Here is a 19,622-nt window from a genome sequence, read left to right as displayed (position 1 = left end):
AAGATAATATATTGTCACAGGGAACAGTCATTAAAAATATGTACAAAATACATACCGTATATACTGAATTTTTTTAGTAAAAAAGGTAAGCATCAGAGAAGGGGGTCGGCTTATGAATGGGTATGGAAAGGCGGGAGGTGGGACACAGCCCCCGCCCGCCCCCAAACAGAGGGGGCAAGGAGAGCTAGCAGAGCCAGTAGGGAAGAGGCGGGGCCAGAGTCTCTCCTCTTCTGGCCACACTGCTCACCCCCCAGCCTCCAAAGCAGCTGCAGCTCCAGGGCTGGCAGGCTGTGGCCGTACTGCCCGGCCCACCGAAGCAGGCTGCAGTCACATCACCCGGCCTGCCGGAGCAGCTCTGACCAGGCCAGAGACATCCTCCCCCAGCCTGCCTCAGGTAAAGTGGGAAGGGATGGGATGGGGAGAGTATGGGTGTCCCGGGCTAGAGATTGGACAGGGAGGGGTTACACAGGGAGGGGTCATGTGAGGAGGTCCCAGAGTAGGGGTGGGGTCATTTGGGGGGTGGTCACAGGGGTTACGCCCTTGACCCCCACCTTCCCCCCCATCCAAAATTTCCCCACCAATTGATGTCCTGGCCCATTAGGGTAAGCTGCTGGTGGGCCAGGACATTTTGTTTACTTAGGTTTACCTCCGTGCCTGAAGACGCTCGAGGTAAACAAACAGTGGCCCACCAGTGGCTTATTCTGATGGGCTGGGAGCCAAAGTTTGCCAACCCCTGAATTATAGGGTCAGTTTATGAATGGGTCATAAAAATTTGCCATTTTTACTTATCCATCTTGGGGGGGTAGGCTTATAAACGAACCAGCTTATGATCAAGTATATACGGTAATTATGGTACTTTGAAATATTTGTTAGACAATCCATAATGTCCATTAAAATTTAAAATACAGTGATTTTATTGGGCACATTTGTGTGTTACAATATGGCTTTGTCCTTAACATACAGTGCAAACTTCCTATTTCCTTAAGTATGGTTCTAAAATACATCTGTTCTTTTAATTCTTGAGTACATCAAAATGTAATGCACTTCACCTTGCATTTAAATATTTCCTGTTCCTGGAAGAGAAAGGAACATAAGCCTTGTATCCATACTTTTTTCCTGATATTGTATTAATAAAACATCTCTGGAGTTTTTATTAAAATACATTTAATTACATCTCATGAGGGGTTTTTTGTTTGTTTTTTTTAAACAGTTAACTGATGGACTGAAATCTCTTCCTTTAAATATACATCTTAAAAGGCAAAAGACCCACACTTCTCATCTTGTCGTCTCAGGGATCAGAAAACCTTTTGAAAAATTGATTGAGCTCTCGAATTACTGCAGCTTTCTAAAACTGTTTCTTAATTTCGGTTTCAAATCGAACTTTATTCTGGCCTACTCAGCAACTCTTGCTAACCAGCACACAAGTTCCTCTTATATGCAATTTTAAGCATTAACAGAGTACCGATATACCGGTTTTTTTCCTGGGTCTCTTTTTGTGTGATTTCGCAACATGTGAGTTCAGCTGAAGTGCTCACATTCATGCACTCATGATTTAAATGGAAAGGGTCTGATAGCTTCCCTTATATGAGAAGCCCTTAATTCTGGAACTTCCTTCATCATTAGCTGGACAAATGCAGAGTATGACCTTCAGGACATGCCAAAAAGGTCTATCCATTATACCCAAGCTTTCAAGAAGAGAAGATGAATTAGGAGGGTGTAGGTGTTTTTAAAGAGCATTTGTTGATAATCCTGATAGGTTAGATGAGTAGGAAAGAGCTGATAATTTGCAAAACATAAACAAATACATAATAATCAACTAATGTACATGTACTTATTCCTTGGTTCTAGGTGTGTTTTTAAAAAATATAAAATAATCTTCACTGAAATAATTGAAATTCTGCTGTTTGGACTTCAGAGAAGTTACTCATGTCTTTAAATAATTAAAAGAAAAAGTCTGCTGGGAGACTGCTTGTTAGTGCTCTCAGTGTCTGTTATTGTGTTACTAATTCAGTGTTTTTGGTTGTCCTACATACCCAACAAGTAACAGCTGCTGTCAGTCAAAAAGCAATTTTTATTTAAATGTGGGGCAAGTGATAATATCACATTTCTCTTGAGCACACTCTTATTCATGGCTATAGTGTACAAAACAAAAATATCATTAACCATTGTTTGACACTACTACATGCATGCACGCCACACCAGCATTATTTTCTACACCTCATTAAATCAAATGTTAACTTATAAATAGTCCTGTACCAGTTGGTTAACATAAGGAAAGACAGATTGAATTGAAAGCTCAAATCAGCAAAGCCACTTAACATATACTCTTCAAACAAGAGTAAAGAATTGTGAGTTATCAACTTTAGTGCTCAATACTTAAAAACTGACATGTCTAGCATATTGGTGAATGTTAAATACTTTCTGAGATCCACAAGGAAATTAACATGAAGAACTAGAAAATCTGGTACATTGGGGCATGCAGATGACATTAGAAAAACTTCACGCAAGAGTCAACAAGATATTTAAAAATCAAAAGATTCCATAATTGGATTCAAATACCTGTCACATTTTTCTGTCCATGCCTCTTCTATGTTTTTAAACCTTTCTTGATCAAATTCTATTTCCCATTGCAAAGCATTTATTTCCTAAGGAAAAAAAAACAACAGCAGCTAATTACAGGAATGAGTCTAAAGTACCACAACATTTTGTTTAAAAAAAAAAAAAAAATTGTCCATGTTCCAGACTTTTTATCCAAGGAAACTCTTGGTTCTGCTTTCCCTAATATCAGAGTTCAGTTTCACTCTGTTACTCAGCCAACTAACAGTTCTCTTTAAATTAAAGCTGTCTTTAAAAAATACTTAATTGGTAATTTTACATGACTAGTTAAAACTAACTATAAAGAAGATTAAAAAATAAACACATCTAGATAAATACTGTGGAAAGAATCTGTAGGCAGCCTCCAGATTTGGTGACAAACTGCTGGAATATTTATCAGGATTTACAACATGGTATTAGCTTGTTCTTTTCTCTGAACATAATTGGAGGGCAATGCGACAGACTACAGCAGGGCTTCTCAAACAGGGGTCGCCGCTTGTGTGTAGGGAAAGCCCCTGGCGGGCTGGGCCAGTGTGTTTACCTGCCTCATCCGCAGGTCCAGCCGATTGCAGCTCAAACTGGCCGCAGATCACTGCTCCAGGCCAATGGGAGCTGCTGGAAGCAGCAGCCAGTATGTCCCTCAGCCCGCGTCACTTCCAGCAGCTCCTATTGGCCCGGAGCAGCAATCCGCGGCCAGTGGGAGCCGCGATCGGCTGGACCTGTGGACGGGGCAGGTAAACACACCGGCCTGGCCTTCCAAGGGCTTTCCCTACACAAGCGGCGACCCCTATTTGAGAAATCCTGGACTATAGGATTGTCTGTACACAGAGCTGCATTGGTTTAAGGTGTGATTTTAAATGGATTTAGTTAAACTGGTGCAAGTCTGGTTTATTTTGGTTTAGTTTAGAACAGATTTAAGCTAAACTGAAATAAGACACTCAAACTGGCATAAGAGTGCTCACACCAGTGAACAGTTTAATTAAACAGGTGCAAGTTTGTGTGAACACTTGTCTTCACAGAAAGTGACATCCCAGCTCCAGTGAGGTTACTGGGAGTTTTGCCACTGACTTCAGTGGGACCAGGATTTCACCTGAAGAGTTTAAGAGGGATCCTCTGAAGAGTTTAAAAGCAGACTACAAACTGCTGGGGCTTCTGAAGTCCATGTGTCAGAAGTCCCTATTACCTTTTTAGGTTAAGACATTCTGTATGGTTATTTTTCTTGGGTGATGCCCACTAATTGGGCGGTTGGGGGAGAACAAAACAAAAACCCAATAGATTCCTTTTCAGACACAAGGTTAAACTAACTAATAGTTTGGGCTGTCCAAAAATGCATGGATATTATGCCATGGTTTCTTTAAGGACCCCTTTCCCTTCACAATAAGTGTTCTTTTCAATACTCATACATCTAAGATGGGCCTTTTTGACATTAGACAGTTTCTCCTATGGGAGTTTCCCATACTAACAGTAAGCTGCTATCTGTACAAAGAATATCTAGTTGAAATTATTTATATGAAGAATATCAGTATGTGTAGAAATCCGACCTGTCTGGATGTAGCATTTAAAATTAATACTTGACAGATGGCACACTGTTAGATACATATTGAAAAATTCCCACTCTGCTTTAATTGTTTTACTGTGAAAATCTGTCACAGTTTCTCTGCAGTGGTGGCAGTTAGCAACAATCTTCCAGTGAGGACACAAGAGATGTGTTTTCTTAAATACATTAGGCTACGCTCAAGGGGATAATGGTAAAGTTGTCCAGTATCAAAGTGACACTATCTCATGGTAACACTGCAGTAAGGTACCTTGTTCTAAGCTCACCTTTTTGATGGAAAATTCTCCAAAATGTCAGTGTAATGGAGAAATTGATGGTGTTAGCTACTTTTGAGTAATAGTTCCATATTGGGAGAGAGATCAAGTGATTATCCTCCTTCTAACATGCTATCATTCCAAGTAATCCCTTTGCCTCACCACACAACAGTATGTAGTAGATAGGGTGACCAGATGTCCTGATTTTATAGGGACAGTCCCGATTTTTGAGTCTTTTTCTTATATAAGCTCCTATTACCCCCCACCCCCATCCCAATTTTTCACATTTGCTGTCTGGTCACCCTAATAGTAGATGAAGAGGAGGAGCAGGTTTTCTCGTATTAGAAGTGGCACTATTAACAGCTTTAGACCCAAGTACAATTGAGTCAAAGAACCTGGTTATAACATGTTTTTCTCCCAACCCAACTACAATTATAGTGTACAAGGAAACTTCACTGTACCCAAGAACTGTACTAAGGCTGTAGGTATTTCCAGTGTCCTATCTATACTACAATTTGTAAGTGTAGTAGCCAGGTGCTACAACCCAGTTTTATTTGCAGTGCGGACTGGTCTTCAGGATGGATTCCATATGTTGAGGCAGTTAGGCCAGACATTTTCCACATGCATTCATGCAATCCCTATGTGTTATTCAGCAGGAAAAACTGCCTCTTTGTGGCATATTACAGTATAAATTCACGGTGAGTGTTCACTTAGGCAGTACTTAATTGCCAGAGAAAAGGGAATTCCGTGTCCATATTTCAATGTAATCTTTTGTACTTGTCTAAATCCCACTTGTGTATGTGTAAAATGCCCATGTATTGGACACCTTAAAGGCTCAGAACCAAGCATAACATTGCAGTAATGCTCTTTAGAAAGGCAGACAGCTGACAGTCTAACATTTGATTAGAGATACAAGTTCAAGTCTTAAAAAAATGAGTTAAAATAGTTTCAATTATTATACTTGCCCTCAACCCCCTCCACCAGTTTCTAATGGATCTACATTTATATTCCTAGTCTCGGAATGTCTCTCCCCCACCTTGCTCCTGTGTGTGAAAAAGCCACCCACCCACTCATAAAAAATTAGAGAAAAAAATCACTAAAATCGGAGAGTTGGAAACCTAACTCTCTTAAGTTCCTTTGAAAATCCCAGCCTATGTACAAAGTGCTGTCAAATGCGCAAAGTGAACAAGTTGAAAAACATTATTTTTTCTGTCTTTTCAACATAGTAATCTTAAGAATTATTTGTAAATAGAAGGTACAAACTTTCAGACATAAATGTGATAAGTTAACATTGTCTCCTTAAAGTTAAGTGGGATGAGACTTCTGTCAGCAAAACCTAAAACTGAAATAAAGTCAGATATGTATTATATTCAAAAACAGAGGGACCACCTTTGTCACTTCAGAATAAATCCTAAATTATTGGTTTAGCTTCACAAATTACAAGGAATAAAGCCACTATGATATTAGTATGATTTTGCAGAGATGAGAAAACTGCACCCTTACCTTTTCCAAAGCTCTCTTTTGTTCCTCAGTTTTTTGAAGGATTGCTTTTGTATGACTAGTGGCTTTATTAAACACTGTCTGTGAAAAAGATGAACAAGAAGAAGATCATACAGACAAATCTAACAGTATTATATAACTAAATTAATGTATCATTTTACGTCCTGTCTTGTCTACACTGGGGTGGGGGGAGGGGAAATTGACCTAAGATACACAACTTCAGCTACGAGAATAGTGTAGCTGAAGCTGACATCTCTTAGGTCGCCTTACCTCCCGTCCTCATGGCGCAGGGTCAACTGCCGCCACTCCTCCGTCGACTCCGCTTCCGCCTCTCGCCATGGTGGAGTACAGGAGTTGACGGCAGAGCGATCGGGGATTGATTTATCGCGTCTACACTAGACTCGATAAATTGATCCCCGATAGAGCGACCACTACCTGCCAATCCGGCAGGTAGTGTAGATGTACCCTTACAGGTGGTATAAAGAATTGTAAGCTCTAGCAGCTATTGGAAGAAAGAAGGGCAGGGGAAGCAAGATAGAAATTAGAATAATATGATTTTAAGGTTTGATATCTCACAACCTGTAAAAGTTAGAACTAACCAGCATATGCTTTTGGAAAGCTGGGATATCAAGCCCTGTTTCTGAAAGACCAAACTTTAAGTCTGTCATTAGTCTCTCAGCTCAGCTGTTCTTTTTGGCACTAATTAAGGGCAGAATGTAGAAAGCACAGAACTTCAGACTGGTTTTCAGTTCCCAGAACATGTGTGTGGAGACTCATGGACAGATTAGATATTTAACTCCCAAAATTAACCTGCTCACTGGTGACAAATATTGGCACCTGTGAATCAAAGGGAGCTCTTCTTGATCATAGGTTTTATAGACTCCAAAAGCCAGATTTTGCTTTCATGACAAGGAGCAACCACTTCTTAAAAACTTAAGTAGACTGATATAGCACTTTCTATAAAAAAAGAAAAATTTGTGGGTCAGAGTTGTGAATGCAATTCCTTACTGAGGGATTAAGTCACATACACTTCTTCACATCAACAGACTCATAAGAAAGAAAAAGAAAACTCTTTAAATTAAATTTACATTTAAACTGATTACAAAAATCCTAGTGGTTTTAGTATTCAAGGTGTTAAACTTTCAATAGCTGGGCTGCAAACCACAGCTGTGTTTCAACTCCTGCTAGTCTTTGCTATTTTTAAAGTTTAGTAGCATTTCAAGAACATAGAAATGGCCATAATGGGTCAGACCAATGGTCCATCAAAGCACAGTATCCTGTCTTCTTACAGTGCCCAGTGCCAGATACTTCAAATGGAAATGAAGAGAAGACAGTAATTTCAAATGATCCATCCTGTCATACAGTCCCAGCTTCTGACACTCGGAAGTTTAGGGACACCTGGAGCATGAGGTTCTGTCCCTGACTATGATCTTAACTAATTCTTTTTTGAAATCAGTTATATATTTGGCTTTCATAGCATCCCAGACAATGAGCTCCACAGGTTGAGTGTACATTGTGTGAAGAAGTATTTCCTTATGTTTGTTTTAAACCTACTGCATATGAATTTCATTGGGTCATCCCTTGTTCCTGTGTTATGTCCAGGGGTAAAGACCTCTATTGTATCACTCCTAAGTTGTCTCTTTCCTAAGATGAACAGTCCCAGACTTCTTAATCTCTACTTCTATAGAAGCTATTCCATACCACTAATCATTTTTGTTGCCGTTCTTTATACCTTTTCCACTTCTGATATATCTTTTTTGAGATGGGGCAACCAGAACTAAATGCAATATTTAAGGTGTGAGCATATCATACCACTATATAAATTCATAGTATTTTCTGTTTTTTTATTTCTCTCTTTCCTAGGGGTTCTCTACATTCCCTTAGATTTTTTGACTGCTGCTGCACATTGAATGGGGTGGTAACAGCTAATTCAGAAACCATCATTTTGAATTCATAGTTGGAATTATTTTTTCCAATGTGTATAACTTTGCACTTACCAACACTGAATTTCATCTGCCATTTTGTTGCCAGTCACCCAGTTTTGTGAGAACCCTTTGCAACTCTTCAGTAAGTTCTGGACTTAATTATCTTGAGCAATTTTATATTATCTGCAAATTTTGCCACCTCACTGATCACCCTCTTTTCCAGATCATTTATGAATACGTTGAACAGCACTGGTCCCAGCACAGATCCTTGAGGAACTTCACTATTTGCCTCTCCCAACTGCAAAAACTGACCATTTATTCCTACCCATTTTTTCCTATTTTTTAACTAGTTACTGATCCATTAGTGAACCTTTCCTCTTATCCCATGACTGCTTAGTCTGCTTAAGAGTCTTTGTGAGGGACCACGTCAAAGGCTTTCTGAAAGTCCAAGTACACTATATCAACTGAATCATCCCTTGTCCACATGCTTGTTGACACCATCAAAGAATTCTAAAGATAGGTGAGACATGATTTCCTTTTACAAAAGCCATGTTGATTCTTCCCAAAATATTGTGTTAATCTGTGTGTCTGATAATTCTGTTCTTTTCCCAAGAGGTTCCCCAGTTCCTAATAAACCTAAAACTCTCCTTCCTACACAATTGTCTCATCCATGCATTGAGACCCTTCAGTTTTACCTGACTTTCTGGCCCTGTGTATGGAACTGGAAGCATTTCAGAGAATACTATCAGGGAAGTCCTGCACTTTAATCTCTTACCTAGCAGCCTAAATTTGGCCTCCAGGACCTCTTTCTTTCCTTTCCCTATGTCACTGAACCTACATGTACCATAACTACTGGCTCCTCCCCTGCACTGACATAAGTCTGTCTAGCTGTCTCATGATACTTGAAACCTTTGCACCCAGAAGGCAATTTACCATGTGGTTCTCCCAGTCATCACAAACCCAACTATCTCTATTTCTAATAATTGAATCCCCCATCACTATTACCTGGCTCTTCCAAGTAACTGGGGTTCCTCCTCAGGAGAGGTATCCTCAGTGCGAGGATACCATGACATCATCTTCAACTTGGAGAAAAAAAATTAAAAAGATCTTTTTTTCTTTTAAGTCCTGTCTGTGTTACAAAAGTAACTTTCAAGGACCCAGGGTACTGTATGAATGATCGTTGACCCAGGTACAATGCCAATACAATTTTAAATGGATGGGACCTAACAGTACTGTAAATGGGTTGCATAACTACGCTAAAACCTTGGGAATTGATTGTGGTGGCTTTGATTTGAATAGGAAACAAAAACATCACAACACATACAAAAAAGTGATACCCTAATAGTTATTAGGTATTGTCTTTTATTGTGAGAGATCTGGGCATCAACTGAAAGAAACCTCTGATTTGTGATGAAAGACACAGCACAAGAAGCAATGTTAGTAAAAGGAGTCAAAGGAAGATAGCATCCACTGACTAAAGTGGATAGATCCTATAAGGTTAAAACTACCAATGTGCTATTATAGCGGTGCCTCTTTCAATAATAGTTGTGATTCTGTGTGGAAAGCAGTATTCATAATTGCTAGCTCTTTAATATTCACATACAGTTAATGTTTTAAATTAAAACCCTATTAAATAAGCTGTTACTTTAAAAGCACTTCTTACCATATTTTGCAGAATTTTAAGGGCTTCTTCTTTTCCTTCAAGTTGTCTCTGCGATGCTTCAAGCTCTACTTTTAAAATCTCTACCTCCTGAAGTGCAAAAAACCAAAAACATAAAAACTAAAGTAAAAGCCAGAACAGTCTTATGTCTCTACAAGTTATGTTACCAAATGAGCTCCCTGCAGAAGATAATCTTTACCTATTAATATGATTTACAGCTTGTTTCCAATATGACATAATGCTAATGAGAATACATATTTAAACAAAATGTATAATCCAGCATACATACAATTACTATTTTTCCCATTCTCTGCAAATGTACTTTAAAAACATATGATTGGATTCTGCAGTTCTTTTGTTTTGTGTTTATTCTGGCACAGGTTTTTGAACACTATGCCCTCTTCTGCTTTCTTCTTTTAATTTTGCTACAACTGTATATGGATATTATATAATATATGGATACTATTCTAGCATTATTTTGTATATCGAGAATTAAGCAGCTGTCCAAGTAAAAAAGCTCCTACCCAACTGTATCCTCATTAGGATGTCTGGATCACCTTCCCTTCTCCTCTTACAAAGAGGTCAGTTTGCAATTTCAAAGAGTTAAAAAGAAAAACCACTCCCTCCCTCCGCTCCCTTTCCATTTCTGGTGACAAGCAACAATGACCTGCCCCTACTCTGAGCAAATGCACACACACAAACACAAAAGTTCTGTCTTGGAACTTTAGGTGAGTCAGAGCAGAAAAGCAATGTTAAGCACAAGGTCTCAGAAAAAAATGTCCTGGATTCTTTTAACCGAAGTTCATGTTAAACGATAAGAAGTCAGTCATGTTAATAGCTGAAATTCATTTTGCAGATTTGTAGGTGGTAGAAATCTGACTGGTTGCTAGAACTAGATTCTGCTACAAAATCAATACTGACAACCAGCATTTGTTACAGTTCCACTAATTCAGCAACTGATACTGAAATGTGCCTATATTTGGAGGACTGACTTGGGCGACAAGTGGAGCCATTCAGTTGCATATCTCAAAACAAATGGACAAAAATAAACATTGGTTGAACAGATAGTGGCAATTGATTTATTCAGTACAGAACATGATTGTATATGCCCTACACCAGAGGCAACCTCTGGCATGTGGCTCACTAGCGTAAGCACCCTGGCGGGCCGCGACCAGCACATCCCTCGGCTCGTGGCACTTCCCACCACCTCCATTGGCCTGGGATGGCGAACCGCGGCCAGCAGGAGCTGCAATCAGCTGAACCTGCCAACGTGGCAGGTAAACAAACCTGCCCTACACAATCAAGAGTTAAAGTATTTTAGAGTTTCAAAAGTAGTCCTTTTCCTAGAAAATGATAATTTTCTTATCCAGTGATTTTAGCCTTCAATCTAGACTATATAGGCATATATGCTTTGTATTTAGTTTCTACCTTACATTTGGTCTCTAGAAGCAGCACACGCCAAATCTTTGGCAAATCATTCTTTGAAGTATGTCATGTTTAAACTGCAGGACTAAGTAGAGAATTTCAATAAATTATGCTCTCTCTCTCACAAACTGATTCTCAGATGCATGATGCAGAATGATCCTATTGAGTACAGAGTGCCTCTTGGGAGTTGCTGAACACCTTCAACTCCCACTGAATTTAGTGGAAGTTGAGGGTACTCAGCAAATCCCACGTGTTGAGCACCTTCAGGGACTGGGCCCACATTTTATGCTGTTTGATGATGAACAGAATGGTTTCTGACTTGCATATCCTCTCTATGCCAAAGCTTTATGCTCTTATCCATATACCCTCTTGGAATAGTTTTACTCTGCTAGAACGAATGCTACTATCCCACGGCTTTAACTGGAGACTCCTATTTTGTTCTCTTTACTTAGCTTTTCATTTTTGTGGTTTGTTTATCTTGTTACTAAGACAATACTAATGTGTAAAGGGTTCGTTTTTGTATTTGTTTTACTGTGACAGTAATAAGATTTGTGTTCCTGTGTTTGTCCGCAGGTAACGGAAGTTGCACCACAACACATTCAAACGACAATTTTTCCTTGTACTGTACATCATAGCATCCCAATTTACCAATATTTGATTAATAAACTTGATGATGTTCCTTGAGATTTTACTATGCTCTGCATGCCAGGATCCCTTCAACACAGCTGGCTTGAAATAGGCCTGCCAGCTTCCAAGTGATCCAAGTTTTCAAACTGAGAGTGTCATGAACAGATTGCCTCTAAATGAAGTATTGCCTCTTTAAAGCCCTCCACACGTTGGGAATCTAGAACAAAGTCTTCCTCTTCACTGCACTCCTGAATTGGAAAATCCACAGGGTACAGTGACCTTCAGGCTTATAGATCCTGGGGCACAGAATCTTTTAAGTCTTCCAGCTAGCACTCTGATTGACAGAACTCATGTTTACCCAAAAGTTCTGGGTATTCTAGGATCTTCCAATGAAATAACATTATACATATTTTATTACATTATAATAAACAAGTATTTCAAAAGAAGCCCATTCAGGACTAGTACTAACCTCTATTGCCTCTCGAAGTTGTTGCCTTAATTCTTCATTTGACACGTCAGAATTAGACTCTGTATAAAATTGATGAGATACCAACACATTCACAAAACTCCCAATTCTTTTAGTTTTCTTTACCTTTATATTGATAGGAGAGCCCATTTAGACATTCATTATCATCCCTGTAATTTTTATGAGGCTAAATAACACAGAATTACAAAATACATGAAAACAGTATCTATTATGTGGTCTGCCATATTTCACATATAAAGAAGCCAAAGTTAGAAAAAGAAAAGTTTAGCCACACAGAAAATAAATTAATTTCAAATGTTTCCTTTTACCAAAAAAACACTCTTCCAAATGCATTTTCATTTTTCCTGTATATTTACGAAAAAAAGCGTTTTAAGTTTTCAACATTTAAAAAACAAGACAACAACTAGCTACCAGGTATCCAAGAACTCTAATTGCATAGAGTGTGGATGACTTGCGTGAAGCCTTGCAGGAGTACATGGAAGGAAGCACTACACTGGATCCACGCATTCAACTCATACAGATTCCAGGTGCTTATTATGGGCAACTGCCTATGCCCTAATCCTTCAGTGACCTCCATTCCACATAGGTAGACCCCTATGCAGAGGCCCAGTGAATTCAGCATGGTTCCATGTGGGCTCAAGCTCTGCTGCACAGACTCTTATCATTTAGGGTGCAAGCAGAAGCATTGTGAAATTGACTGGGATTGCACAAGTCTCATAAATTTCACACTGGTCCTGCTGACACCAACAAAAGAGCAATTATGTTGGACAGTTTGGTTTATGTTGGAGGGGGCATGAGTGAGCCAGAGTCACTAGAACACCAAAGAAGGAAACACTCAGTTGGAGGTAGTAAGAATAACTAAAAAGATATTTGAAGGGGGTGGGAAATAGAAGCACTAACTGTAGTTGGACTATATTCACAGCATTGCCACCTTTATATAAAATTCAACACTAATAATGAGAAAACAGAGATCTTCAAATGCTGTAGAGTGACTTTTTAAGGGTGAGATTGTTCCTGAACTATAATTTCAATGAAATATCAAGCACAGATGTTTGATATTTAGTTGGAAACTAAATTTTAGATATAATTTCAGGGATGATGTACTTAAGCAGCTTACAGACACAAGGAAGTGGAACAGGACTGTGTCATTCCAATTCCTCCATTAAAAAATAATAATAATATATGGAGATGTGCCTATCTCATAGAACTGGAAGGAACCTTGAAAGGTCATTGAGTCCAGTTCCCTGTCTTCACCAGCTGGACCAAGTACTGTCCCTGACAGTTCCCCCAATCCCTAAATGGCCCCCTCAAGGATTGAACTCACAACTCTGGGGGGTTTAGCAGGCCAATGCTCAAACCACTGAGCTATCCCCCCACATAAGCAAAGAAAATTAGTTTGCTTCTTCCCCCATCCCCTTATTTCCTGATCTCTTTGTCAAACCTCACTTTCAATGATCTCACGAAAGAGGGGTCATAGGACCAGTAGCTGAAAGGGAAAAATCCAATATAGCTTCAACATAGCATTTGAAGAGGCTGGAGGGAGATCTGAGACCATCCCCAAACTAAACTGAAAATACAGTCCAATGCATTTGGCTGTATTTATACAATAGTTCAGTGTATATCATGCTAAATCAACTCCCAAAAGTCTAATGTAAATAAACATTTTTATTCAGCAATTCACAGTCTACATATTCTTCATTCTGTTTGTCATAAAAATATCTCAGCACTGCAGAGCAGTCTCAGAAAATATAAGCAGCGTAACTAAAATTCTTAAGCATTAGACTGCTAAGGGTGACTAACTTTATGGTGACATGACATGAGCTCGAAAGACTACAACACTAACTTTTAAGATTATATCAGTTACCAATGTATTGTGCAAACATTATAGGCACATCTTAAAATGTTATTCACATTTTGAATAAAGCTTCATAACACTCTTGTCAGGTAGATTATTTTCTCAATTTCACAAATGAGAAACTTTAGGGGCAAATAATTAACTAAAAGTTAGTCTTACCAGAACTATTTTGTCGGCTGCATCTAGTAATGCCACTTATCCCAGGCTTTTTGGATGACACATCATACAAACCATTGCATTTTGAATAGTGAAAAATTGCAGCATCACTTTCTTCCCCTCTCTTTAGCAGAAGCGGGCTGAAGATCTTATCAGACCCTTTCCTAGATCTAAATGTGTGCACATTTAAACCTTCCATTTCATAGACACCACCAGGTCTTCTACCAAGTCCATTTCCCAAGTCTCCACATGTCATGTCATCCTCTTCACCTTCCGAGTCTCTCTCCGCCTGTTTGCTTTGTAATGTGAACACCTCACTCATTGGCAATGCGAACGATGTCTTCTTCAGAACTCTATATACCTATTTTGAAAGGGAAAAGATCCTCAAACAAAGCAGCTGTACAGAAGGGAATGTAGTACTTTGCCTGAGATTAAGTGAAAAATCTTGTGTTTTTAGAGTCTCAGTGTTTTCCAACACTATGTTGAGGATCCCAGAAAATGTCTACTGTGCACATGAACAAAACACACTAAGACAATCTAAGTTATTTGTCCATAAAATTACCTGGTAGGTACCCAAGAGTAATTCTGGTGACTTGAATCTATGATTAAACAAACAGATGGGTTTTAACTGACACAAAAGCAGCAGGTATTTTCAGTTTGTTCAAAGTATGTTTCTAATAACATAAAAGCATATCACAGTGTTCTGATCTCTGCCAACGAGGCACAAGAGAATACGCCTACCTACCTACTCACTAGGTTTCTTTACTTTAAAAAAAAAAAGGCAGTAAAGAGGAAGTATTATTTGGTTTACAATTCACTAGGTACAAGAGTCACATCAAGTTCTCTGAAGTGTGTAACATTTAATTCATGCACAAGTAGTTCATGTACAGTAGATAAGAAAAATTATTCCATTCTGAACTTTCTTGAATTTAATGGATTTAGTTTTAAACAATTTAATAGTATTTTCACTTGAGGCTTGTTCAGTGATAGACATTTAATTTGTAAAAATAATTAAACCTTTATAAAGAGGAAAAGCTTTATATCCTTTCTTTAGTCACAGATCACCTTCACTCTGTGTATATTATTTTTAGCACGTTGAAATGTCAACACCAGCTGACTTGGTAACATTTTCAACACTATAATAGTTGCAAGCTGATGTAAACATTTCTAAATCATGTCCCTCTAATTTGGACTTTACTTCTCTTAATTTGCAATATGATTTAATAATAATTTGATAGATGTTGGAACCAATAATCCCAGGATTTTTTTTTTTTTAAGAAAGGGGCGGTCACCATTTATCTTTTAGGCATTTCCATTGTGCCCATCACCATGATGTCTAGTGCTAGAAATTAAGAATCAAAAGACAATTTATCTCCAAGCTTCCAAACTCAACTGCTGCTACTTATTTCGTTTACAAACTCAATTCTTCCTGCCAACCCTGTCTCCTTATCTTCTCTCACGGAAGAAACACAGTGACAGATAGTCCTGGATTATTCTAATTAACAAAAGTGTGTAAACTCCAGTCACATTTTAAATATATTTTGAATTCCTCCCAGCTGAAACAGCATCCTGCAGCCAGGAAACACAGAAGATCATGCTAAGACTGCAGGGCAAGAAAATCAAAGGCCAAATTCTGCCTCCAGGTATACTGGTAAAGCAGAGCTTCATCCTTTCTCGTGAGCAGAAAGTAGCAACACAGACCAAAACAGATACTCTAGAACAGCAGTTCTCAAACTGTTGGTTGGGACCCCAAAGTGGGTCACAACTTTGTTCCAATGGGGTTGACAGGGCTGGCGTTATGACTTGCTGGGGCCCAGGGCTGAAATCGAAGTCTGAGTTCTACTGCCCAGGACCAAAGCTGAAGCCTGAGCTCTGCTTTGGTCTTGGCTCCCCTGTCTGGTTTGGCAGGGCTTGGGTTCTGTCTTTGGACCCCCACCTGAGACAGCGGGGCTTGGGCGGGCTCAGCCTTTGGTCTCCACTCCTGGAGTCATCCAGTAATTTTTGTTATCAGAAGTGGGTCATGATGCAATGAACTTTGAGAACCACTGCTCTAGAATCAATAATTCAGATGGACAGCCTACTGGATAGTGTGCATACTGGATACTGTATGAAAATTGACTCGTCAAATGTTTATTCATTAACAGACCTAATTAAATTTCTATTCACAGTATTTTTTGACAGACTAATGGATTAATTTTTTCAGTAATGTTAGCTGAGTGGCCAACTGAACAAATATGTAAAAAGTTTAAAATTACACCACACTGCTTAGAAACTCATCTGTGTTGAAAAAGAAACTCTCAACATACACCTGGCTGTCTGAAAGAGGGTAATCTGCAAAGTCTGTCTCTAATCAGTTATTTATTAGACTCAAATTTATAAAACTAGAACAGATATGGTATATAGGGTAAATTCCTACTCTTTACACAAGGACACCTAGAAAGATAAAATGATACTTAGTTATTATGGTGAAGGGCACATTAGAAATACCACAGTGAATAAACTGTTGTGACAGTGCTGTGATGAGATCCAGCCCAGCATGTATCACAGAGCTGAAACTGCCTAGTCATCACAACTGAATACTTTAGCTGGTTACAAACCATGATTTATATCTATTGTGAAAGAGGCTTATTTAGAATGTAAAAACACAACCTCTGAGAGCCATCCGAAGGCAGCCCTCTGTATATAAGCAGCTATGTTAAGAACATAAGAGCTCATTTTTCTATCAGCCTGAATAAAAATATTAAAGCTCTCAGGTCATTGTAAGGCAGTTGTAGTCAGTTACTGTTCAGTTAGGGCTTATGCGTTGCAGGAAGTTTCACAAGAGGTGCACAGACAGCGAAAAAAAATTTAAAACTAGATTTGTGCACTTTTTTGCTGTTTATAATTTATAAAGGTCAAAAGGCATTTTTTAAAATTAGTTTTCCTCTGCCTGTTTTTACACTAAAAATTCAAGTCATGTCTAGCCTAAAGGACTATGTGGCTTTGTTTACATTGGGAATTAAAGGTCTGAAAAATCCTAGCTGTGTAGCTCCATCACCAGTGGAATGGATGAAGGCTGCAGCATAGACAAGGCTCAGGGATTTTTAGTTAGCCCATTTTTAATGTCTGAGCCTGCCCAAACTTTGTATACACTACTGCTTTCTCTGCTGCACCTGAGGGAAACCACAGGTATAAAAAAAATCCAGCTAGATACAAGGAGAACTCAGGAAATCAAACCCTTTGCGCTCCCCTGTGCACACGTGTGATTTCTCTTAGAGAGCGATGAAAATAATCACACCTGTGTATAGAGGAGCGCAGTCCCCGCACTCATCAGCCCTGACCCCAGAGCGCCTGGCAGCCCCTGAACCCTGTGCGCCTACAGCACCCAGTGGGCATTGCTGCTTCCAATTGTGCAAACCTTGTTTTATTACCCAACCCACCGCCTGCACCCTACCCCCAACAAGGCCTCTCTGGCCTTCCTCCTCCTGCCCCCAGTTCCCCAATCTTTCCCCTCAGCAGCCTCCCTGGAGCGCCCAACCCTGCAGCCCAGCCGCACCCCTCGCACGCTCCCATGAGCTGCATTCCCAGCCCAGCCCGGGGGAACCGCCCCAGGCGGCGCCGCTGCTGCCCCTTCCAGCCAGGATGCCAGTGCCTGTCCGAGCTCGGCGGCGGGAAACCCCGCGGAGTTCCCCGCACCAGTCGGGACAGGCCCTGCAGCAGCCACCGGGAGACCGCGACCACCCCGCAGCCCACGAACCTGGGTCTCTACGCTCGGCAGCCGCCCGCGTTTCCTCGTCCCCCGCCTGCGAGTACCTGCAGCGGCGGTCACTCCCTCGGAGGCAGGGCCTTAGTCAGCGCCGCCCCCCGGCAAGCGCTCTGCGTGGCAGCGCTATTTCAGGGCGGGAGAGAGAAAGCACCGGGCGAAGGCAGGTTGTGATGCTCCCCCTACGCCCCAGAGCCGTGGGTGAGCCCGCAGGCAGAAAGCAGCCAGGAGATTGTGGCAGCGAGGGCATGGGCAGAGCTCGGCCTGGCACCCAACTGCCCTCCGCATTTATTACCTGCTGCGCCACAGGAGAGACACAGAGATGGTGGATATGCAATTGCTGATACTTCAGCTTCTAGCCGAAAGGTTAAAAGCTCCCCCTGCAGAATGGATTCCCTAACTGCCTATTGTATATATGGCTTCTTATAACTTCTAATGCATCTGGTGCTGGCCCCTTTCAGAGACCAGATTCAACACTAGATGAGCCACCGGCCTGATGTCCTATGACAATTCTTATAGCGCAGGAGACATTGATGGAGCAGCCCATGGAGTTCAAAATATTCAATGAGCTACTAATGGCTAGTGATGTTCGCATAGAAAATAAAAGGCTAAAATAGATGTAGAGGTATACAAGTTACATGTCTGTACCAACCCACTTTTTTCCTGAGACTGTAGTTCTAGATGTTACATTCCACAAATCCAATGCAAGTAAAATAGACCCATTAATGCTTTATATTAATGTACTTTAATTTTCATGTTCAGAAAAATACTTTACAAAAAAAACTAAGCCAAAATTTGCTTTATGGAAGTATACACAGAACTTGTTTGCATTATAGTCCTTCAAATCAATCTGAACAACCAGTTAACGACATTTTTCTTCTTCTAGCAGGTGATAACTTTAAGCAACTCTGGCAGTTTCTTGCTCTTGTAAGATTCTGTAGTCCTTATTCAAGCAACACTTCCATTGTGTTCAGTGAGAATGTAACTTGCAGGATCTGGCCCAGAGGGTTCGCAACCCACCATGAACAAACAAGATTAGTTTGGATGGGTTTAATGCTATCCTCTCACATACATCTTTGTTAACAGAGTCTAATCACATCATTTCCTTCCCCCCTGAGCCACTCAAAACAGTTACAATGAAACCTATAAATAAGGAGGAGCAAGGAGCCTGCTAGTATTGTAGCTGTAATAACAGCTGGATGAATAATGCAGCGCAATTAATAAAGAGGAATTCTTGCAGGGACTGACATTTAACTGACCATTATGACAGGTGACCACAGGCAGTCAAGCTCAGGTTTCACTGTAGTCACTTACCTCTGTCCTCAAACAGTAATTCACATTCCCCTTTCCACAAAATGATATACTGCTGCTCCTTTAAACCTTCCATTCACAAAAACTTTATTTTATTCACTTTGGGTGACTTTTAATCAACATAAAATGAGCAATAGTTTACATTATGGAAAAATATTTGATATGCTCCTCTATGCTATGAAGAAGCTTCTGCTGTTTTAAAATATCTTAGCATTTGAAAACAGCTCACAAAAGTCATGCATTTCACATACCTACCATGAACATAAGCTTTCAAATATATACTCACTCCATTGTAGTCTGGAGCTTTCTCTAACGTAAGAACAGCCTATGTGTGCTCCTGACTTCCCTCTATAACCACTTTATAATATAGATCCCAGCTCCTCTCAGTACAAAATCCATCCTTCAGTGGTTGGCATTATTTTAACCATATCAGATTCATCAGTATGATCAATCATTATTATAATTCCTCAGTTTCTCAGATTAAAAAATTATCATAGTCCCTGAAGTGCAATTGAACAAAGAAAGGTTAG

General features: G+C 39.9%; 1 protein-coding gene across 2 annotated transcripts in view; it reads right to left on the bottom strand.

Moving 5' to 3' along the window:
• Positions 1–17,874, bottom strand: part of CCDC125 (coiled-coil domain containing 125) — a 40,731-nt gene extending 22,857 nt beyond the window's left edge. Inside the window, exons 1-7 of one of the 2 annotated variants that reach the window (XM_032769586.2) lie at positions 17,776–17,822; positions 14,602–14,638; positions 14,043–14,400; positions 12,011–12,069; positions 9,493–9,579; positions 5,908–5,985; positions 2,560–2,645 (exon numbers count right to left, since the gene is read on the bottom strand). In XM_032769586.2, coding sequence (XP_032625477.1) covers positions 2,560–2,645; positions 5,908–5,985; positions 9,493–9,579; positions 12,011–12,069; positions 14,043–14,361 — 629 coding nt within the window. In that variant the 5' untranslated portion in view covers positions 14,362–14,400; positions 14,602–14,638; positions 17,776–17,822. Of the gene's footprint in view, positions 1–2,559; positions 2,646–5,907; positions 5,986–9,492; positions 9,580–12,010; positions 12,070–14,042; positions 14,401–14,601; positions 14,639–17,775 lie in introns of both variants that reach the window. The other variant, XM_075067035.1, reaches the window with a different exon arrangement.
• Positions 17,875–19,622: the final 1,748 nt, after the last annotated feature.

This window comes from Chelonoidis abingdonii, chromosome 6 (assembly GCF_003597395.2).
Source record: "Chelonoidis abingdonii isolate Lonesome George chromosome 6, CheloAbing_2.0, whole genome shotgun sequence".
Lineage (NCBI taxonomy): Eukaryota > Metazoa > Chordata > Testudines > Testudinidae > Chelonoidis > Chelonoidis abingdonii.
The sequence above is the reverse complement of the archived record's forward strand: the minus strand, read 5'-3'. Positions and strand labels throughout refer to the sequence as shown.